The following is a 24,158-nucleotide window of genomic DNA, read 5'->3' as shown; positions in this document are numbered from 1 at the left end:
AAGCTTGGATATCTTCAAGACACGACTTGACAGACACTGGCAACACAGGATGTTCCGCGAATTGTCCTAGGGTAAGGGACAACACGGAGGAGCTGGTCGACAGAGGCAACAAACCTACAGACCAGAATACTCGAACTCGAACTCTTTAATTTTACAATTCGTTTATAAGCACCTGAATATCTTACAAGAGTGCTCCAGAGAAGAAATAACCTGAAGAGCATCGTTCTTCGGAACAGGACCTCCGGACGGAAGCGCCCATCTCAGAAGAGAAGCGAAAGAAAAACAAAAAGGAAACGACCTTCAAAGAATAAGAACAAGAAGAAGAGAAACAAGAGTACCGGCACCAAGTAGTCGCTAGCGCGTGTATACCACTGCTCTGGTAGCTTCCTGGAACTTCTGTTCCGGTGCGGCCTAGGTGGTGGTATACTCCAAGTAGTCACTAGCGCGTGTATACCTCTGCTCTGGTAGCTTCCTGGAACTTCTGTTCCGGTGCGGCCTAGGTGGTGGTATACTCGCCCCTGACAAGGTGAAAATGCCACCCAAACGGACGAAACAATTAACTTCTACCAGTGGAGAGGAAAGAGATGGCTGGAATTGCGAGAAATGCAAGAAAGTGTTTATAGACCCCAATGACAAGATAATTGAATGCGACCGCTGTAGCAAACACTACTGTATCAAATGTATCAACATGCCAAGCGCAGCCTATGAATACATGACCAGACCAGAAGTTATCTGGTGTTGTGATGCATGTATCGACTTCGCCAGGACAACCATAAAAGAGGCAACACATCCACGGAATGATGTCGAAGAACTACGTAGCGACCTAAACACCACGATGAACTCGGTCAAAGCGCTGATGAATGACTTCTATTGCTTCATGAACGGACAGAAGAGCAGAGAAGTCCTCCAATCGAGCGGATCTACCGCCCAAAATTGGGTCCCTATTCCTCAGCAACCGGTGAAACCTATAAAAGAAATAATCCTAGAAGCATCTGCCGAACAGAAAAGAGAACAGGAGGAAGAAAGTAGACGAAGGAAGAACATTGTAATTCACAGAGCACCGGAAGACAACCAACAGGGAGAAGAAGAGAGACTCAAAGAAGACGACGAACTAGTTGACTCATTACTGTGCGAGATTGAACTACCAGACCTACGAGCCAAAAAATGCAAGAGACTTGGTAAGAAACCCACCCAAGATGACCCAAATGCAAAAGATAGACCACTGATGGTAACATTCGAGACAGAGGAAGAGGTTGCAAAAGTTCTACAGAATTTGACTAAACTGAAGGGGAAGGAAAAACGACTCGTCAACCTGAGAGTTTCTCCATACCGAAGTATGAAGGATCGAGAAATTGTCCGAGAACTATTACAGAGGGCAAAAAACCTGACAGCAAACGAAACAGGAGACTACGTGCACCTCGTCCGAGGGAAAACCATAATAAGAGTCAGAGCCAGAAAAAAACATACAGACGGAACCTCGAACTATGGTTCAGCAACGTGGACACACTAAGTGCCCAGAAGACATCAGAACTTAGGATACAAATTGAGGGATCAACTGTCAAACCGGACATTATCCTGTTATCAGAGGCAAAACCAAAGAACTCAACTCTACCATGGGACCCATTATGGCACAAAATTGACAACTATTCACTGGAGGGTACCAATATGAACCCAAAGGAAAATGGACGAGGACTTCTGACCTACATCCGAGACGACCTAAAATATAACTTGATAAGTGAGGAATCCATTACCGAGATCCAACAACTTGAGATCAAATTAGCCGGCAGCACTTTAACAGTAGTAAACATGTATCGTAGCCCGAGATCCTGCGACGAAAACAACGCGAAAATCAACGAGTATCTGAAAAATATCGGAAGATCAAGGAAAAAATTCATAGTGGTAGGCGACTTCAATTATCAAGATATTGATTGGGAAGTGGCACGTGCAACTGGTGAAGCAGAGAGCAACGAATGGAGATTCCTGGAAGCCGTGAAGGACTCTTTCATGGAACAACATGTGAAGACGCCAACTCGAAGTGCCAGAAAGAACCGACCATCTTTGCTAGATCTAATGCTGACGCATAGTTCCCTGGAATCAAAGAGAATAGACCATTGTGCACCCTTAGGAAAAGGCGATCATGTAATGACCAAAACATCGTTTGCTCTAACTGTAGGAACTGACATCAAGTATCGCCGAAACTACAGGAAATCCAACTTCAAAGCCATCAGAAAGTACCTGAAATCTAAATTAGACACCAACTCCACAGTCACCCAAAATGTAAACGAGAAATGGGAGCTCTTCCGGGAGACGATCCAGACCGCAGTGGAGAACCACGTTCCATTGACAAAAATAACAAGAGGAGAAAAAAGTAGATTACCACTTGACTCCGCAACTAGAGAAGCCATCAAACAAAAGAAGAAGACATGGAAGCAGTTCATCAAGGAGAACTCGGACTGGTCATATCGAGAGTACGCACGAAGACGGAACATGGTCAGGAAGCTAACTAGAAAACGCCAACATGAAAAAGAACAAACTGTGGCAGCGGTGTGCAAGAGCAACCCGAAAGCGTTTTGGTCTTTCGTCAACCAGAAAACGAAAACAAGGGAAACCATCCCCGACCTTGAGAGGGAGGATGGAAACACGACAAGCTGTGACTATGAGAAAGCAGAAACGTTATCCAAGTTCTTCGCATCTGTGTTTGTCCACGAAGAAGAACCAGACTGGGACATTGCAGTCACAAACCGAGACCAAATCGACGACAACATCAATATATCAACAAGTGAAGTCTTAGAGCAACTAAAAAAATTAGACGACACGAAATCACCAGGATATGACGGAATCCACGCTAGAGTTCTGCTGGAAGCAAGAGAAAAAATAGCTGAATATCTCACAGAAATTTTCAACGAATCTTGGAGAACAGGTACAGTCCCGGACGACTGGAGAAGGGCCAACATCTCAGCGATCTGCAAAAAAGGACCAAAGAAAGACGCAGCTAACTACAGACCGGTTAGCCTGACATCCGTATGCTGCAAAGTTATGGAGAAGTTTGTAAGAAAACACCTCATGAACCATATTCTGACAAACGACCTGATTAGTCAGAAACAGTATGGGTTCATGACTGGAAGGTCGACAACACTGCAGCTCTTAAGAGCAATGGACGATTGGACAGAAGCGCTAGATAAGAATAACGAAGTGGATATTATCTACCTTGACTTCAAAAAAGCCTTCGACACAGTCCCTCACCAGAGACTCTTCAGAGTACTACATCAACTTGGAATTGGAGGTAAAACCCACGACTGGATCCGAAGCTTCCTCAATGGAAGAGAGCAAAGAGTGATGGTAAACGAAATTCCTTCAAGATGGGAACCAGTACTGAGCGGAATACCGCAAGGATCGGTACTAGGACCAGTCTTGTTCATCATCTACATCAACTCAATGCCAGACGTGGTTCAGTCCCCACTCCTACTGTTCGCAGACGACGCAAAGCTCTACAGAGAGATCTCAACAGTAGAAGATCAACTAGTCCTCCAGAAAGACCTAGAAGAACTCCGAACATGGTCGAAGACGAGCCTCCTTGAGTTCAACGCAGAGAAATGTGTAAAGATGACATTGACATCAAAAAAGAAGACCACATCAGAGAGAACGTACAATCTTAACAAAGACCAAAATCTTAAGAGTGTGTACAAAGAGAAAGACCTGGGAATAATGACCGACAGCAAACTTAGTTTCGAAGAGCACATCTGTATGAAGTTGAAGAAAGCGAACTCTATTCTTGCCCTAATCCGCAGAAGTTTTATTAACATCAGCAAACAAGTATTTCTACAACTGTACAAAGCATTAATCAGACCCCACCTAGAGTACGCGAACCAAATCTGGTATCCAAATCTTAAAAAGCATAAGACCAGTATAGAAAATGTTCAAAGAAGAGCCACAAGGCTAGTTGGATCCCTGCGAGGTTTAAGTTATGAAGAGCGGCTCAGGGAACTCAAGCTACCAACCACAGAATACAGAAGACAAAGAGGCCGGATGATAGAAATCTTCAAAATCATCAATGGAATGTACGACGAATCTGCTACGGGAAATCTAATTCAGTTTATCGAACGAAACTCGAGGAAACATGGGCAGCAACTTTCCATCAGAAGAGCACGACTGGAGCTGAGGAAAAAGTTTTTCTCAGTTGATGGACCTAAAGATTGGAACGAGTTACCAGAACACGTCTTGTCAAGTGAAAGCTTGGATATCTTCAAGACACGACTTGACAGACACTGGCAACACAGGATGTTCCGCGAATTGTCCTAGGGTAAGGGACAACACGGAGGAGCTGGTCGACAGAGGCAACAAACCTACAGACCAGAATACTCGAACTCGAACTCTTTAATTTTACAATTCGTTTATAAGCACCTGAATATTGTTTTTTAAAATCAAACTTTGTGTCATAGAACGTTTTTTGAGATAATGAAAGTTACCTAATTTCCCAGTTGGGTTATTAGTTGCAGTGCAATTACAGGATTTGTTCCACTGTGTGGCATGTCAATTGTAAGACAAACGAGGACAGCAAAGGGGTTGATTTTTAACCAAATGAAATTTGTCATCAGTCTTATAGTAATTTTCTTGCAAATTGTCACACTTGTTTCACATTACTACACAAACTGTTAAAAACGAACAGTTGAAACCATTGTTGATCATATTCTGATCCCATATTGTAATTTTCTAATGTTTCATGTTCATATAACGCCATTCGTTGAAGAAAAACTTGTTGTCCTATCATCGTTTTCCTCGAATGTCCTAATCTTTTGGCAGTTTTGCTTCGTTCAAGATAATCCTCTTCCTTCGGTGCTCATCTTTAACAGTTGACATCACCTATGTCACTCGGCAAATCTTTGCGCATATCTGCGTCAATTGTTGGCCGTACCCTAACCATAGCCCTTTCTGCGAATCATTGCTGTTTTAGTATAACGGTTTGCAGTTATTAATTTTATAATTTTTCCAGAGGATTCTTGCGGTTGAGTCCGAGTATTTTATGACTTTGAATGTCTTGTCAGAGGATACTGTAATTGAATGCTGCTTGGTACAGAATGAGATTTTTTACGGCTCAGACGATAACTCTAACACACAAATGAATATGAAGCATTCCTCCCTCTCTTTCCGATTGTAATCCCGGGCACTCTCTGGATTTAGACAAATCTAGTTTGAATTCCAGTTATTGGTTGCTGTTAAAATTATAGCTCTATGCAAACTCTCTATAAGACAGTTCAATCCATCTATTTTTCAAACTTTCAAGCATCCCCGTGCGAATCCCGCGCAAATCATTGATTCAAGTTTGTCTGTTGAGTTATCTCAGCCGTTGAAAAATTACTTACCGTTGAAAATGTCTGCTCTTGTTTCAAAGGTTCTTTAATTTCTAATCATGTCCTTTTTGTTTTTATGAAAAGAGTTCCCATAAAATTTTTTGCTTGTATCTTGGTGATGCTTTGTTGTTGTTAATCTTCTGGATTTATCCAGTTAATATTGTACAAAAGTTTACTCTTTTTTGTCACTTTTTTCTTAAATAATTTGGAAACTTGTTGAACAAATGTTGAGTCGGGCTGGCCGGTTTTAATCTCATTATTACATTTTTTAGAAAAGCCGAACTCTAAGTTGTCCAGACCAGGTATTTGCACTTTGTTTCTTGCCATATGTTTTACCAGTCTGATTCCTTCAGTGGGTACATTGGAATTCCTTGAGATTATTAGTTTAGATGTGTAGGGTAGTCAAACTAACTACATTTTTCAGTACAGCTACAGCAAAGGCGGTTTTGTACATTCAGTAATTGAATTTGCTCTTGCAATTCTCAGATTAGATAGGATCGGTTCACCTGATTCATTAACAGTTCTGTTTTGCGACTATTGTGATCTTATTCCTTGTGTAAACAGGTAAAGATTCACTGCTACTTGTACCTTACTGTGTTTCAGCAATATTTTGTTTCCCAATTGTTTTGCTTAGCTGCTTCATCGTTTGTTTCATTTCTAAGATTTGATTGGCCTAAAAATTTCTATAGGACCTTTTCTTCGATTCAGTGTTTCATTCAAAATCGGAGTGTTTCCTTCCTTTTCGATTAAATTGTTTTTTGGCAACTTTGTTTCGCTTTTTTTCTAGATTTCGTTTTTGTTTTTTACTGTTTTCATTTTTATCTGTGATTATTCTTCTACTCTTGAAAACTTAAAGTAAATCATGACGTAGTTGGTTTCATGACGTAGATGGTTTCATGCAAAAATCTTAAACTATTGATTATTTCTCAAATGAGGTGCGCTCTGGGGTTGTGGTAGATTTTCGACTAATGCTGCTACGTATACATGTTTTCCCATAACAGTTCAATCTATTTCCCATCAATCTAGTTCATCTTTTAAATCCCCAATTTAATTGCTTATTGTAGAATAAACTCTTGTCTGCACTGTTTGATACTTGCAATCAAATGCCAGAGGTATCGTCTCCTTAAAAAGGGAAAGCTGGCTGTATTTTGCTACAAATTGAACAGAAAATTTGTAGGCCAATTTACCAAGGAAAGATAATCACTCTAAGTATCGTGGTGCTCGCGTGGGTTATCTTCAACTGCTCGTTTACTGCGCTCATTCAATACGTTACCTTGATGAAATTAAGCTCTTGTTGATGTCCTGTCAACTCCCAGCTCCTTAAACGATTATCTGTAAACGAATTGAGACAAAACTATTACACTTACCCCCTAAAAACGTTTGCTGGAATACCTAATTTAGAGAACTTTATCTTTACTTTCACAAACGCCTTTCTTATTGTTGAAGCCCCCTGATTATTCATTGCAACTGGTTCATGGTACGCTCAATAAAATGTGCCTTTTGCCCCATCATCTGATTGGAGGTCCAGTAACGTCCAAGGTGACGTATCAAAAAGCTTTCATAGTTTCTAAGTTGCAAGGCGGACAATGTGGTTTTGATGTGTTGATTTCTTATGACTCCAGTGTTTGCTTGAATTTACCCATTTTTGCCTAGATTTTCTTATTGTGAGCCAATAAGAAAATACTCTTGAATACTCTTGAAAATCAGCTTCGCACTTCTGAGGAGCTGTGTTCTCTGCTTGAGGGGATGTCGCGCCCTCAAGCCTCGTGTTTTCAGTGAGACTTCGATTAGCGCCGTCGTGGAGGAGGGAAGGCTGCACTGAGTGTATGGCTGCTTAACTTTATTCCTTTGCTCATTCCTTGATATCCTATTTTTATTTTAATCCTTCCTTAACAGTTCCTTATGTGTGCTATTTATATATATTGTGCTTTCCTCTGCACTTGTTAGTTATTTTTGTGACTGGGCCGTCTTTACACTGTCTGGAGGGGAACAGCTTGGAGTGCAGCATCCGGCTAAGTGCTACTCATCATCCCTTATGTTCCGACCTACATCCATCGTTGCCGGATGGTGTACACGGTCCTTTTTATATATTGTGAGCCAATAGAAATGTTCTCAAACCCAAATAAATGTCTTAGAACTTCAAAATTTTCCGCAGTGATGACATTTTGTGAAGTTAACGTAAAATGTTTTTCAAAATTGAACTTGAATAACTATTTACTATGTTGTTGATGACAATAAGGCGTGTTTTTTTCAATTAGAATGCTTTCGATTCGCGAACTGCTATATATCTAGATATTGTACAGTGCCCTGGAAGAAACTGCCCTGTTCTTATCTGGAGTATGTTTCTCACCGGTTATCCATTTTCCCTCATCGCAACAAAATCGGCTGGGTTACTTTGTTTTTCTTCAAGCGTTTCTACTGGTTTTTTCAGTCCAATGGACCAAACAGGTTGTTCATCCACTTTCAGTTGCTTGGAATTGTAGTATCTTCTGCATGTAGTACTCTGGATAGACAGTCCTCATGAGGAATTTTCTTTCCAGCTTCATATTTGATTTCAAAAATAAGTTGTCGGGAATACTAAAATCATTTCCCAGATTTTTTCCAGAAGCGTTGATTGAAGTAGACGTTTGAAAATTTTTCTCGTTTGGCTGCTGAGCATTTTTTGTGCCTTCTACTGAAGGTTCAACTGGCGTATGCAATTACTCTGTCAGACCACTGCTGTGTTTGGGAAAGATTTTTGACAATGCCGAACAAAGACGCAACCATATTTGAAGTATAGTGTTTAGTGTTATTTGGATATTCTAAATTGGGCGCCTTCTGTAGCGTTTCCTCAAGTTGTTCTATCGCCTTTCCAAAGAAAGCGGTTTTTTTTCACCAAATGAGTTATAATTTGGCTCAGCTAAGTTATCGAAGTCTTGTTTGAATCTTCTGCAAAATCCTATTAAACTTTAAATAGCTCTCAATTTTATTTTGGTTCTAAAACTTTCCAAGTTACTAACTGTTGCAAAGTTTTCTGTGTCTACCTCTTCGCTTTTACTTGATACTATTTGACCAATTAAGTGAATTTTAATCCTAAAAAAACTCGCATTTTGTTATTTTTCTTAGGGCAAGGGCCAGATCTCTCCAGTCTAAATGTTCCTCAAAGGTCCTACCGGAGACAATTATGTCGTCCAAGTGTACTAACGTAACTTGATAAGAGTGTCCGAAAATGATCAAATCAAGTAATTTTTGGAAAACCCCAACGCTGAAGCTAAACCTATGGGCCGTCTGTTCCATTTGTAGAGACAAATTAGTGTTACAAATGCTGTCACGTTTAGCATTTGTTAATTCATTGACTATGGGCATTTGAAAAATCCCATTGTTCAATCGCGTTTGGAAAAATAACAGTTTCCGTCCTTTAAAACGAAGAGGAACTACATGGAAAAGCTTGAAAATTTATTGCAACCAAAAAAAAACTTTTGAAACTAAGAAGGAGGGACGACTCAAATAATCCCACTCATGTCCGCAAAGCAACACTCCGCTTGCATTTTTCAATGCCAATGAGTTTGTGTGACTTGGTTTTAAACTTCCCATAACAACCTGCACGTGACATAATCTTTGATCTATTGTACATCTGTAACGAAGACCCGTGTTATCACTAACCAGAAATCAGCAATCAACTGAACCAGATACTATGAACAATACCCAGGTTGAGGTCAAGACCCAAATTGGTTTATGATCAGACCCACTAGAGCGCACACCCGTGTTTTCCCAGACCGAAATTACAGGGTCTGGACGGAAGTTCGAGCGCACTACGGTCTGGACGATGATCTGGAGATGGTCTGATCAGAGGTGAATTGGGTCTGAAAAGTCTAATCATAGGCGGATTCGAGCGCACTTGGGTCTGATCAGAGGCGACTTCAAGAGCAATTGGGTCTGATCTTAACCTCTTCGAGCGCACTTTGGTCTGATCAGAGCCGACTTCGGGCGCAATTGGGTCTGATCATAACCGCACTTGGGTCTGATCAAATGTTTTTGAACGCAATTGAGTCTGATCACGGACCATTTTGAGCACCTTATTTTCTTCGGCTTTTGTTTTTTTTTACTGAGAGATGTTGGCGCTGCCAAGAGGCAACAACAAAGCAGCGTTCTGATCAGAGACTCATCTAAATTTCGTTCGGAAAGCTGTCTAAACTCATCCATTGAGTCAGAAATATAAACTAAACGGTACACTAAATAAAATTTGCTCTCAACAGTTGAGTTTCGTTTTCTTTAGCAATACTTGTATAATTTTTTTTCCTTAGATGAATTAAATACAGCAGATCAGTTTTATGAAATGAATATATTATAGCAAAATTAAGTGATTTGTTCATAAGTAAAATTTTTCCCTGATCAGACCATTTTGAGCGCACTTGATTCTGATCAGAACCGGTTTCGAGAGCGCTTCAGACTGATCATAATTAGCTGCAAGCGCAACTGGGTCTGATCATAACTGCTTCGAGCGCAACTGGGTCTGATCATAACTGCTTCGAGCGCAACTGGGTCTGATCATAAATTCTTCGAGCGCAACTGGGTCTGATCATAAATTCTTCGAGCGCACTTGAGGCTGATAATAGTCTGATTAAGGTCTGGGCAAAGGTCTGAATTTGAGCCTGGACTATGGTCTGAAGATGGTCTGATCAGAACGCCTTCAGTCTGGAAAGTCTGATAAGAGACCCTTTGTGTCCGGAAAGTCTGATCAGAGGTAACTTGGGTCTGGAACGTCTGATCAGGGTTTATTTCCGTCTTGAAAGTCTGATCAGGGATAATTTCGGTCTGCAAAGTCTGATTAGACAAAAGTTTGGGTCTGGACTTCAACCTGGGTGCAAATTTTGTGCTTCCCAGCTTGAAATAAGTTTAGTCATATAGCTTTTCTGCCGACTTGAGCCGACAGAATTACCTAGTTTTTCCACACATTCGATCAAAACACCATATCGCACACTGAAGTCTTGACAATTGCTAGCAAGCACTCAAATCAAGCCTCCAAATCGTATCAACAACACCAAAAAATTGAAAAAAAATTGCTGTAGAAGAAACTAATTTGCCAAACTAAAATTTTCTCTGATATAAAAATCAAACGTTTTCGAACCTTACGTTCATGGGCACGTATAAACTGTTTCACAAATTTTTAAAGGATAAAATGAATGTTTTTACATTTTTCTGAGACCACAATTTGTACAACTCCAGGAATATCTTAAAAATTAAGACCTTTCCCTTTTATACAATTTTTAGCCTATTTACATCTCATATTTAAATTTGTTATCAAATTCTTTTGAAACATTTCAAATCCGGATTTTTTTCATTTTGGCCTTGTTTTTGTAATTCTAGGGTGATTCTGAATTTGCCCAAACCCTTAAAATCCCTCTTGTGCTTTTTTGCAAAATCTGTTTTAAGCACAAAATATTTTTTGACCCTATATTTCTTTTCCCAAGTCAAAATTTGCTTTGAACGTTTGGTATTTTCTAAAATTTTAATGTGAGTTTTTAACCGCTATATTCATCGCGAGTGCTTAGTCCCGGCTTGAACATGCTGATTCATATAGCCTCGATGGTCATGAGTTTCTCTACTGTGCGACAGGCATAGAGAATTTTACATTCAAGATCATTCGTGGAGCCACCACACTTCGTGGAACACCAAGTTGTTGACCCACCTGTGAAGTTTTCTTTTTACGTTTTGATATCCTAGTGGTAACATGCCGGCTTGTCTGCCCAACATAATTGGATTCGCATCAATTAAACTGTATCTCATATACCACGTGGGATTTCAGGTTTCTATCGAAAGACGATTTTACGGTGGGGAGGCATGATCTTAATTTTCGCGTTATGAATACCACTTGCAAGTCACATAGTATCTTCAATTTGCTTGCTATGTTTTGTGTAAGGTTGCTTCTGTATTATAGAAAAATTGTTGGTTTTTAATTAGATCTAGTCATACTTTTTTGATGCTTTTTTGATGTTTCTTTCAATTGATTTTTACTGTCAATTATTTTCTTTTCCAATATCTACTTCACTAATTTTAAAGACCATTCATCCGGATACTGATGTTCGGTCCCGCATGTCTTGTTCTTTTCGAAGGGCAACCAATTAGATGTTGCTTTAAAAACACTGGGAATCGTCCCTTGAATCACTCTTTTCTCATGCTGAAGCGATGCACAGCTGCTAAAACTTATTATTGTTCCTGTGTCATTCGGTTTTTGATACCAATGATAGGTAATATTATATTCATTGCTCACATTTACGTTGATATCAAGAAAAGTCAAATTTCTCCCATGTTCACTTTTAAGTTCTCGTCCTTCTTGCAAATTTGTCAAGTGAAGAAAAAGAATCCAACTGACTAACACATTCAATCAACCATTACTTTTCATCAAGTACAGATATTGTATTACCAGACTAATTAACTGCACTAAACTAGATTACGGATTACCTGGCTCAGAAACAATTAGAAATTTCATCACTGCAAAATACCATGTACAATACATAGCCTTTTGTTTGTCCTAACAGGATATAATTTATTTGGAAGAATTGACGGGTGCTCAGGTTGGTAGCTGATGAAGAGTTGAGGAACGTGTTCCAAATTTAACCTTTCACTCACCGTGAGTAAGATTTAACTAAATTATGAGTCTACATTTCAAGTCTGGACATGTTGTTACAAAGTATTTCACTATGTGGAGTTATGGCGGGTGTGTCTGGACGGTGTAATTATTATCCACTCACTAAGCTGGGGTGCAAACAGAAAAGATCTGGTCATTGTTTGGCTCCGACACTGTTGAGGAAAAGAAGTTGTACAGTGGCAGATACTCTTCTGCAAAAGAGATATTGACTCTCACGCAGCTTGTCTTTACCATGGATATTAAGGTTAAAATACCTACTGAGCCAGAACGTCGAATATTGCCCGGTATTGTACCCATTCTGAATTACTGAAAAGTTGCTTTGGTAGATGTCCTGCTCATCCATTTGATTACTCGAGTGCCCGAGCCAAATGGTGACTGGCATTACTTTCTTACTGGAGTGTAACTCCTTTTGATAACCCGACTTAAACGTTCAAATAAAGTTTTGTTTGCGGAATGACATGCTGGTGTAAAATTATCTGAAAAATCGCTTCATTATTGCGTTCGTTTTTCAAAAATGGTATTGCAACTATACATTCTCGTCCATCAACTCTAGCCTACAAAAGCGCTGCGGACGGTCCCGAAAAAACGAACCTTTTATTTTTGCAAATGAACTAAAAGTCTTGGCAATGAACAGGACCAACTTGAAATAAAGACGGACCTGACAGCCCTCGACAGATGGACTTTGGAAAAAAAATTGTTTCCTGTCGATAAATGCGCTAAACTACAACTGCGAGGCAAAAACATGAACCTCTCACTCGCAAACTCCACTATATCAAGCGTGAAAAACAACAAAGATCTTGGTGTAATAGTTATATCTGAAAATGGAAATGGTCAACTCGAAAAACGGCTCAAAAAAAACAAGCAAAGTTTTGTACTCTTTGAAACGAAATGTCGCAGATAAAGTCAAGACTTTTGTGAAATTACGGCTCTTTGAATCATTAATTCTCCCAGTTTTGCTTCCTATTCTGCGCCGATGTCTCAAGAGGAATGATGAGAAGTCTAGAATTTTTTCAGAAGCGAGCAGTGAAGTGGATTATTGGTCTTTTTTGTGAATCCTATGGAAACTGCCTACGGCTACTCATTATATTACCAATACCGATGTTCAAACAAATGTACAATATAGTTCTCCTCTCCGACATTCTTCAGTGCACAAACAACCAGTACCTCAAGCCACCTCCACAAACTCTACTTAGCACTCGGAGTAGAGAAATGATTAAACTAACTATCTATAGAACTGAAAAGTCGCGGGGTCGAATTCATCTTTAAGACGTGTGGACTAGTGAACAAGACAAGAAACCGTTTCGATATCTTAAATCAAACTGGACTGAAGAGACACGTTATGTCGATCATGCAAAATTATATCGAAAGAAACTATCTGGAGATCAATCTTTGTTTCTGGCTTTTGGCAGGCGATTGTTCAACATGCAGAAATAAAAGGACATTGTCTTAGGACATTGTCTCAGCAATAGCTGAGAATTCAAACAACATCAACAAAGCGCTGCGGAGGGCTCCCGGCAAATATCAAATCGTTGATTTATATATTGTTCTAGTAACCGAATCTCTGGTTGATTACTAGCTGCTTTAATTGGAAGACGGTTCTTTTTACCAAGATTGTCATGAATGGATGGGTCTGATTTGACCCACAAATTTGTTTAACTAAATTCCGTTATTGATGAGCAGTCTGTTTAAGAGCTTTGAAGCAGTTTGGTGACTGAATATTTCGGCTGATCTCATTTCATTAAACATGTATTTTTTTCCTGGATAGAACGTAATTGGACGTAACCGCGCTAATTAAGCTTCTATTTCTCCATTCTTAAATTTGATCTTAAATAAAAAATTGCAGGGAGGTGAGGCTAGCGAAAAGAAATTTGATTGTATTTTGTTTTTTTTTGCCGAAACAGCAAATAAGTCAAAGTCTACTTCGTCAGAAGTGATAGCGGGTGTTGCGAGGTCAGTTTTCAAAACATTAAATTGAATTTGAAAATTTAATGTTATTTTGTAAATTATTTTTTTGTGAGCCTCATCTGTCTGATTTTAGAGGGTTGCAATTTGCCCGGGAAAATCGATGTTGCCCATTATGAAAATGATGCCTGTAATAAAGATTTTTTGTTGAGCTTAAAGAGTCAAAAGTTGATATAAAATTGTCAAATTACTCGAACGTTCTCGCTATTATTTGCATCGTCAGGAATTGAAAACTTGTTAAATTAAATATTTATAAATATGCATACGTATAGTAAGGCGTCTTGATTATCTTTTAATTTTTTCAATTTTAAAATTCCAATAGGTTTTCACTTTAATTTTTGTTAGAATGTTAGATCTTTAAAACTGTTGAAATGAGTCTTTCTCTCTATACGTTTTGACTGGGAGATTTTACCTTGTATTCAGTTGTGGCTTGCGTCTACTAAAGTGTAGAGCTTCTATTGTCATAAGTTTTTTGGTATCCTGGCACTGATCTTTTATCTTATAATGAAAGACTGTTAGAACCCCACAGCATATTGGCCCACCGTTGAATCAATTAATGCTCCGAAAATTTCATGGTCAAACATCGAAGTTTCGTTGACATAGATGGAACTGCATTCACAACAACTGAATAGACCAAATAAGATTTCAGATTGCTACCAAACTAGATTTTAGGGACAGTAAGCTTTATCGTAGTTTTCACTTGGTGTAGACGGCTGTCATTTTGCATATCTTTTTTTCCTATTTTTGCTTCAATTGTAGGCTGATATTACCTCTGTACTGAAAAAACATATTTGTTTCTCATCTTTCGCGTGGTGTTTGTCCCCTCTGTTATACTGTTTCGCCCTTAGTCAAGTTTTATTTGTTTTTATTTTGTGAAGCATTGATTATCTTAGAAGTCCAGACTTCAGGGTATTTGTTTTTTAGCCAAATATTTTCATTTTCCTCCAGAGCTTTGTCAAAATATTGCCATGTGCTGGTGCTTCTAGGAATGCGTTGAACAGTTCCTTCCACAATATTTTTCTTATGTTGGAATGGCGCACAACTAGGGAAATTCAAGACCATTCACGTATCAATTTGTTTGTTGTAGCACTCACAATTTTTTACAGCTATTTACAATGATTTTCATGTCAAAAAAGGATTAATTACAATTTTCTTCTCTTTTCCATTTTGAACTCCAATTCCCTTTGGGGGTTGCTGACTTTTCTGAGCAAACTGTCCGGTTCACTGCTTACAGCACAAAATATATCGTCTACATAGTTTTCGATTGTCTATCCGTTTCCGGTTCATTATCTGTTTTGTTAATTTTCTGGCAATTAGAGCAATTATACATTATGTCCTTCAATTTAGCCTATAGATGATCATCAATATTTTGGTGTTTTGCTTGGAACCAATTCACATTTTTCACATTTAACTCCTTTTCTTCTATAAGTGACTCTAAGGTTGCATTCAGGGCAGGCCTCAAGATAAATTTTAGGGAGTTTATTGACAATCTCATTCGTTGAAATTATCTGATGTTCAAATGATTTCATCCAATTGATTGCCAGAGTTAGTGCAAGTGATGCTCTCATTGCTAAGCCATCCACCCGACAAAACCATCTCGCATTGATTTAAAAACAGACATTTGGTACAGCTAGCTTCAATAGTAATCATCTCTGGGGCGTGGTCACCAGAGTACAGGCTCGTCAAGGCTGTTTCAATTGCTTCATTAACTAGGACGTTTGTGTCGTGCACTGAGCGTTGACGTCTCGTTTGCACCCGGTACTTTATCAAAGAGTGGCGTGAGGAATTTATCCAAATTGTAATAACTACTGCCTGGTATAGACGACACTGGTATCCAATCTTCCATCCAAAATTCTATTAATGTGCATTTTTGCGGGGCCATAAAGTCTCACGGGTTGTGCTCCTGTTGAACGTAACGTAAAATTTTTCAGCTTTTTGTGATACGATCGTCTCTTCATCACACAAAATTCCTTGCCTTTATCAAAAGGTGCAGCCACGATGTCGCTATCTTTCAAACATTTTACCAACTTCACAACACCTCTGTCGGCGGGTGTTTGTCTGACATTTTTAGCGTACCAGTTTGCAGAGGCTTCAATTTCACACAGTTTTTCGCCATCAGTTGTTTTGTTTCAGATCGTTAATGAGAAATCCATATCCGTTGCAGTGTAGTAATCAGTGGTGAAGTGTAGTGAGATGACCCCAATTTGTCATAATTAAGATTCAGCAAAAGAGTTGAGTGAAATGTTTTTCTCACTGCTAGGGCATTTATCCGAAGAGATGACTATTCTTTTGGAAAATGGAGTTGATGTTTCATCTCTGTCTTGCAACTCCTGGTTCCCCTGGGTATCAATATCCAAAGAGCAACTTTTGCGTTTTTCTATGGCTTATGAGTGTAAACCAGAGCAGCGCTACATCATAGGTTCTGAAGTTATTGTCAGTATGAAGCCAGGAAAACTAACAGTCTTGGATATAGACGATAAAAACTCCAAATGTGAAATACGCTCTCTTAAAGATAATGAAATTGATGCCATGTCAATATTTGCTTGCACTTACTCTCAAATTGTTATCATTTTACCGTCGTCAGTTGATGATCAAGACTGTGCAAATGCGGCGAACTACAAATGTCTCATATTCAGTTATTCTCAGAATCTGAAAATGGAAGCAAATTTTTTCATTGCTCATAGGATAGAACAGTTAAGTGTTGGCCACGCTCACGCTATAGCGAAAGCTGATAATGGAACAATTATTCTAACTTGGGGATGTAATACTCGCGGCGAGTTAGGAACGGGCTCAAATTCTGTGGCATCTCAAAAGTTCGAAGTTGTGGAGCAGTTATGTGGGCTTAAATGGCTTAAGGTTTGCAATTAGTTTTAACTTTTAAAGAAAGTTTCCAATGAAATTCGTCGGATCTATTCTGTTTTGGCCCCCAGTGTTTTTTTTGCGCCCCCAGTTACAATTTATGTTGTTATATAGCACGTTACTGTGTAAAAAATAGCACATATCTATTCTGTTTCCCCCCAGTTACTGTTTTCTATGACCCCCAGTTACAAATTATAAGTTATTATATAGGCCGTTACTATGTAAAAAATAGCGCGTGCGCCTGGGGGTCATAAAAAAATTTATGCTCACTAAGCTGGGGGGCGGGGGGAGAGAACAGAATAGATCTAATAGCACGTGCGCGTGGGCGGCGTAAAAGATATAAGCCCACTAAGCTGCGGTGCCAAAACAGAATAGATCCAATTCGTCTTATGCTTTTAAGTCCTCAAAAACGGGATAAGTACAAGTGCCGGAATATATATCGAAGAATATCGAGAATAAGACATCGAGAACCCAAGGTACAATTTCATCGGTCACTAGAACAAGGCAGAGAGCTGATTTTGAAAGATGGAATTAGACTTAAAAAGTGAAAGTCTAATTTTTTGGTTTTACCCAGCATAGCCCCCCTCCACGAAATACCCCCCATTATGGTATAATTACCATGATTGGGGGATGGGGGCTATAGGCTATCTGACCACTGTAGGCTAAGCTGTGGTTGGGGGTATTATGGCAGGTTATAAAACCCCACTTTTTAAAGTTTGAGGTCAATCTTTCAAATTAGGAAATCTAACTTTTGAGACTTGAATCAAAAACCATTTGTTTACCTTGTATCTGCATAGTGTGATATCCTTTTGCAATGAATTTTATGCATAATTATATTAATCTTTATCAATAATCTACACTCGTTGAAGAGCCTCCCTTTGACAATGTCAGATACTCCAACCCGTTGCTCTAAGTGTTCTATTCACCTCTGAGGAAGTGGAGTTTGGTGCTACGGTTGCGGCACATATATCCATATCAAATGCAGCGGCCTGTCAACTAAAAACGATCACCATTTAAACTTCATTTGCAAACACTGCAGTGAACATGCAAAATTTACCCTCAAGAAACAGCTAAACATAGCCCGACACCCTCAATCGAGGCACCCCCGGAACCAATCGACTTCTGGAAAAATTTTCAAGACGAACAAATAGAAACTCAACGGAAACTTTACCATTAAATAGTTCACTGGGAACCAATCTTCTTTACCATTAGCAAAAATAAAGTAGGCTGCCAATGTTATGAACACCATCCTCACTAAAACGATTGAAGATGAGCCTCAGACTGAATGCGCTATGATTTGCACAATGATAATGCCGCTTTTAATTCTCGCAAGATCCCAAAGTGTAAACGAAGCTTCAATAACAAAAATTTTGTCTGGAAGGCTCGATCCTTGGGGTCAGGTGCAAATTCGACGCCTGTTCGTTGAGGCCAAGGCGCTCCAGGAGCGTTAAAATTATATAGAAAACGAGAAGTGGATGAATTTAAAGCCTTTGACGAACAAATGGAGTCTGGTAAGATATCGGATGCTTTACGATGTCTTTCAGACGATGCAAAGGGCGGTGTGCTATCAACATCTGATAAAGTGATTATCAACGGAAAAACTGCACCGTACTCAGTCTTTTACAAGAAAAGCACCCATGTAGTCAGAAAGCCGATCCTAAATACGTAGTAACCGATCTGAAAAATTGGGATTTGCCGTTCCATCCTTCTTTTTGAAAAAAATGGCTCTGAAATAAAACGCGCCGCAATGAAAACAAATGGCAGCCATGGCCCGTTTGGTCTTGATGCAGGGGGAATGGAGACAACTTTTGAAATCATAAAAATCCTCCTCAATCGATCTCTGCAAAACAGTGTCCAAACTTGCAATCAGAATTGCCACCGAAGAACTAACTTTCTTGAATTCTTATAACGCTTGGAATCTGATTGCACTAGATGAATGCCCTGGGGTTCGACCAATTGGCATTGGCGAGGTCTTAAGACGATTTATAGGTAGGAGTATATTGGAGTGCATTCAAAGAGATCTCCAATACATCGGGGGAAATGTACAGATGTGCCTTGGACAAAAGAGTGGCATCGAACACGCTATCCATACACTCCGGCGACGCTTTCTTGAAGATCGTACTGAAGTGATTCTTCTTATTGATGCCAGGAACTCGTTTGATAGCTTGAATAGAGATCTGGCTATAAAAACAAAGTTTTTTCCCTCAATTGATACAGCAATCTGAAACTATACAGCAATCTGCTTTATCAAGTTTCAGGAAGCAACCACACAAGGTGATCCAATAGCGATGGCAATGTACGGAGTGGCTACACTTCCGCTCATCGACATGTATGAAGTTCAAAATTTGACGCATGTGACGGTAATGTCGCCGGTAGCCTTGAATCACTACGAATCGTGCTCGATAAGCTCTATGAACATGGCGGTGCTTTTGGTTGTAATTTGATCAAATCTTTTCTCATTGCAAAACCTGAGCTTGTTCAGAACAAAGTTTTTTCTGGTTTTTCGAAGGCGAACAAAGTTTTTTCGGGATTAGTTGATGATGTTATTGAAGGTCATCGAATTCTGGGTTCAGTTATTGGATATTGTAAAAGCTGCAACGGTTTTCTGAAAAAGAAATCAATGAATACACTAACATTCTTGCGAAGCTCGCCAAACATAGAAAGGTGTCCCCTCAGAATGTGTACAAATCATTTACAAACGGAATGCAAGATAAATTGAATTTATTGCTAGAACTACTTTATTGCTCGAACTATACTAGAACTCGGACAGTCCGCTGACGGAAGCAGAAAAAATAATTGATAAAAATCATATACCTACAATGTTGAACCATCCCTCTTACAATGACAAGTACCGGAAGGTTTTTTCTTCCGGTTAAAGACGGTGGCCTAAGCTTTCTTCTTTTCTTTCACCAGGAAAAGCTTTCTTTCCTAAGCTTTCTTCTTCGTAAGCTTTCTTTTCTTTCTTTTCCTAAGCTTTCTTTCTTCGTAAGCTTCCTAAGCTTTCTTATCCTAAGCTTTCTTCTTCGAGTTTCACCAGGAAAAAATCCTTCAGAAAATCAAACGAAAACAGGAACAAGCTCAAACAAAAACGTTGGCAATAAAAAATCTCATGAAAAAGGCATATTCTCTAGATTTGGCTGTGGAAAAAGGAGCACCATGCTGGCTAAACGCACTTCAATTGAAAAGATATGATTTTGATTAAACATGGATGGAAATGCCCTTAGATATGTATGTGATCCCGTTAAATTGCCATCAACATGCGCATGTGGCGAGAATTTTAATGTAGTGCATGCTCTTCATTGTCCAAAAGGTGGCTGTACGCACATCAGACACAATGACATCCGTGGCTCTTCTGCCAACCTGCTCAATGAGTTCTGCGATGATGTCGAAGAAGAGCCCTGTCTTCAGACTTTGCAAGGGGAAACCTTCGCAAATAGAACTCCCACTACTGATGACGACGCTCGAATGTCAAAGCTAATGGTTTCTTTGATTCACTTTTCAGCAGAAAGTTCTTTGACGTGAAAGTTTTTAATCCGTGTGCGAAGAGTTGCCCAAGAAGCATACCGTATTCCTACAAATGTCACGAGTCAATCAAGAAGCTAAAATACGAGCAAAGGATAATCGAAGCCGAGGAAGCCACGTTCTACCAGTTACTCTGCTCATGTACAGGAGGAGCTGGTCTGTCAGCATCAGAAGCCAGACAAAGATTGGCTTACAGGATCAGCGATAAGAAAGAAGATTCATATTCGGACGTGATCACGTACATAAGGACAAAAATAATTTTCGCTCTTTTGCGTAGCTCCATACTCTGCCTCCGTGGCGCACGCTCCATGCGCCGGCGCCCTGCAATAGGAACCATCAATAGGAACCTGCAATAGGAAGCGTCAATAGGAACCATTATAGAGGTATGTAGGCTGTTGTCCTAAATGTTTTTTTTTGTAACCTTGATTCAAAATCACTACAGATCATACTTTGATTGCTATTTACCATTTCTATAATTCTGATGCTTTAATTTCTCTATCTTTTGCGTCTGATTTTTTACTTTTTTTTACTACTGTCAGGATTTATAGATACGCATAGGAGTCGACTTGCTATCCGCGAGTTGACCGACTACCCTTTTAGGGGATGGGCCTTCTCTTAATTGACCTTTTTTACTTGAATCAAACCACTATAAAAAATCGGCCGCTTCTCTATTGGAGGCGGAAACGTTTGTATTCTCCTGGCAACTCCTGTATATTTTTAAGAAGGATACTTTGTTTAATTTGCAAAATTGGGGTTTTTCCCATTAGAGGCCCCAACCTTAGTGGTCAGATAGCCCCGAATCATGGTAAACATAGCATAATGGGGGCTATAATTTCGTGGGGTGGGGCAAAATTGTACTCTTGGGGTGGGGCAAACTTCAATTTCAAATGAAATTTCAGATCTTTTCCGTTTGTGCCCCCCAGCTTACTGGGTGCATATTATTTGCAACCCCCAGACGCACGTGCTAAATTTTTACATATAATTTTTTTATGTATTGACACGTGCTCTGTAATTGGGGGGCGCATAGCGTACTGGGGGTGGGGGGGATTGGGCATGACATACGTGGTGGTGGTGGTGGGGGCACAAACGGAAAAGATCCGAAATTTCATATCTTTCGTACTCTTTGGATGTCTAATTACGTTAGAACAGAACCTCAGTCACCCTCGAGCCTCGTGCGCAGCACTCGGGCGGAGTCGTCCTCGTGTCTGAGCACGAAGGCCCTCAGGCGACTAAGATTTTGTTCTAATATATACTCAGCCGCCAGACACGAGTGCGCTTGTGTCCAAGTGCTGGGCACTTGACCCGCGGGGACTAGGATTTGTTTTTACTTAGAGGTTCAAAAAGGTAAAAATTAGGCGTCTTCTAGACAGCTGCCAAAATGTCAAAATTTTTGTTAAGGCGAGTAAGTAGGGCAGGAATCTTAGACTTAAGTGGGCAACTAAGTATGGCCGTAAGAACATTGCGTACGCGTTTTCCACGTGCTCTTCTATAAGACTTTATTTGAAACTATTTTTACCCTTTGATTTTCTGAACAGGCAACGCCTGGAGGGCATTAAGTCGCTGAGCAGCAGCTCTTCTAGAGCTTTGCTAGTCTGAATCTACATATCACTGAAGCTGTTCTGAGAAGACATAAATTTTCCCAATCTTCCGTCCCCTCAAATTTCACTCCCCCTAAAATTTTCTTGATGATGATCCCCCTTTAGAACCTCACACCGCCCACGCTTTTCACTCCACTCTACCACCAACAAAAAAACTATTGAATTCCGTTTTAATCAACCTCTTCCCACCTCTTTTGAGCTTGAGCTATCCTCACTAATCCAAATCCAGCTACCGCCGTCAACTGCTTGCATGTCGTGAGCTTAATTCAGGCGACGTCAGTCGGTTATAATAATAATAATAATAATAATAATAATAATAATAATAATAATAATAATAATAATAATAATTATTGAGGTCGTATCATACAATGTAAAATGTATGATACGCCCGGGCCGGTTTTAAAATATCATTGTATGATACGCCCTCCGCCAACCCCGAGCCGACTACTTTTTTGAATGAAATTTTGAACATATATTAGGATATTAGGCGCAATTTCATCGACAGAAAAAAAATTTGAGCCCCAAAGGTGCTCAAAATTTTTCAGTAATAATATTACCAAAAAAAAATTATTAAGGGCGCATCATACAAAAAAATTGTCTGAGGTGATTTTTTTGTGAAAAACTTGTTATTTATTCCCACAAAAGTCGAAACAGGGCTTTCTACTGGGCTTTAGGGTTTCAATCCGTGAAACAGCCTGTTCGTAGGGTAGTAGCGATGTTATTATGTGAGTTTTTATTGTTGAAAACACATCATTCATTTAGTTTTTATTGTGATTTCTGATCGAAGCACGCCCTTATGAGTCAGGAAACCTGTTGTTGGCAATATTTTTGGGTCATATATTCCAATGCAAATCCTCGGACGTTAAACTGAACTGGTTTTGACAAAAATTTTTGATTTTAGTTCAAAATCAAATATTTTGATTCAGAAATTTTTTACAATAGTTGATATTTCACTCGAAGAATTGTGTTTACTTGATGAACTGGATAACTCAATTACCGTTGCTACGCTCAGTTCACTCATTGAACCTAAGCAGAGAAACGAGAAGCAAAATTTGCCGAGTTTTGATAAAGTGGACAAAGATGACGTAGAGATATATCTCTATGCAGATCAAGATAAATTTTTTGTAAAATTTGTTATGATAAAAAAATTGGGGATTGTTTGCCACAGATTCATTTCAGAAGGATGGCTCTGTTTGGTTCTACCGGGGAACGAGGTTCAGTAGAGACGAATACTTCAAAAAACTCATTGAGTCCGAATTCGCAGATGAAAAAATTATTACTGATGAGAAATGAATTGTATATCCATATAACAGGGATGTTGCTTTGGCAACGGCGTTTATCGCTCGGTATACCAACTATGAGCAAAAAAGACCGAATTTTAGAGTAAAAAGCTACGTTTCGCGAGACAGATTGCCGAATGTCCAGTTTATCGCATTGAGAAAAGTGGGAATAACTTTTTTTTACAAAATCGGGCTGTATAGTGCGACCTAATAGTTAAAAATAATTTTTTCCAAAAGTGTTCAAAAACAGCCCTTTTTTAGAAAGGAGCTCTAAAATAGGCCACTTTTTTTCATTCGTGAAGCAGTTCTTGGCAGTTCAGGCCTGTAGTGGTCAATTCACAAAAATTTGTATGATAAACCCTTAATAATTAAAAATTTGCTAAGCAAATTTTGAAGTCAATTATTAGTGGTTTTTAGTTTTTGTGTAGGGCTGAAATTCAGCATGCAGGTTTGTTTTGGGCTTGGATAAAATGCGCACACAAGACATCTGAACGTTTTCAGTTCAAAAAGTGACTTTGAGGATTTCGGTGTATGATACGACCTCAATAATTCACTATGTATGATACACCCCAATAATTATTTTTGATGTGTATGATAGGCCTTTATAATTATAATAATAATAATAATAATAATAATAATAATAATAATAATAATAATAATAATAATAATAATAATATAATAATAATAATAATAATAATAATAATAATAATAATAATAATAATAATAATAATAATAATAATTAATAATAATAATAATAATAATAATAATAATAATAATAATAATAAATAATAATAATAATAATAATAATAATAATAAATAATAATAATAATAATAATAATAATAATAATAATTAATAATAATAAATAATAATAATAATAATAAATAATAATAATAATAATATAATAATAATTAATAATAATAATAATAATAATAATAATAATAATAATAATAATAATAATAA

General features: G+C 38.7%; 2 protein-coding genes across 2 annotated transcripts in view; both read left to right on the top strand.

Moving 5' to 3' along the window:
* LOC142345753 (potassium voltage-gated channel subfamily A member 1-like) overlaps nucleotides 1-24,158 on the top strand; it is a 488,213-nt gene that overhangs the window by 70,380 nt on the left and 393,675 nt on the right. The gene's annotated exons all lie outside the window — the stretch shown is intronic.
* On the top strand, nucleotides 533-4,299 carry LOC142346198 (uncharacterized). The gene is made up of 2 exons (XM_075398710.1): nucleotides 533-1,334; nucleotides 1,373-4,299. The coding sequence occupies exons 1-2, from the start codon at nucleotides 533-535 to the stop codon at nucleotides 4,297-4,299; spliced, it is 3,729 nt and encodes a 1,242-aa protein (XP_075254825.1).

This window comes from Convolutriloba macropyga, chromosome 9 (genome assembly GCF_964194025.1).
Source record: "Convolutriloba macropyga chromosome 9, txConMacr16.3, whole genome shotgun sequence".
NCBI lineage: Eukaryota > Metazoa > Xenacoelomorpha > Acoela > Convolutidae > Convolutriloba > Convolutriloba macropyga.
This window is presented reverse-complemented; position numbering and strand designations above follow the sequence as displayed.

Bases quoted from the DNA above. Each gene is read 5' to 3' on its own strand.
- LOC142346198 (XM_075398710.1), top strand. From the start codon at position 533: ATGCCACCCAAACGGACGAAACAATTAACTTCTACCAGTGGAGAGGAA. The intron at 1,335-1,372 runs GTATGAAGGATC...GAACTATTACAG, and splicing joins GAGAGTTTCTCCATACCGAA to AGGGCAAAAAACCTGACAGC.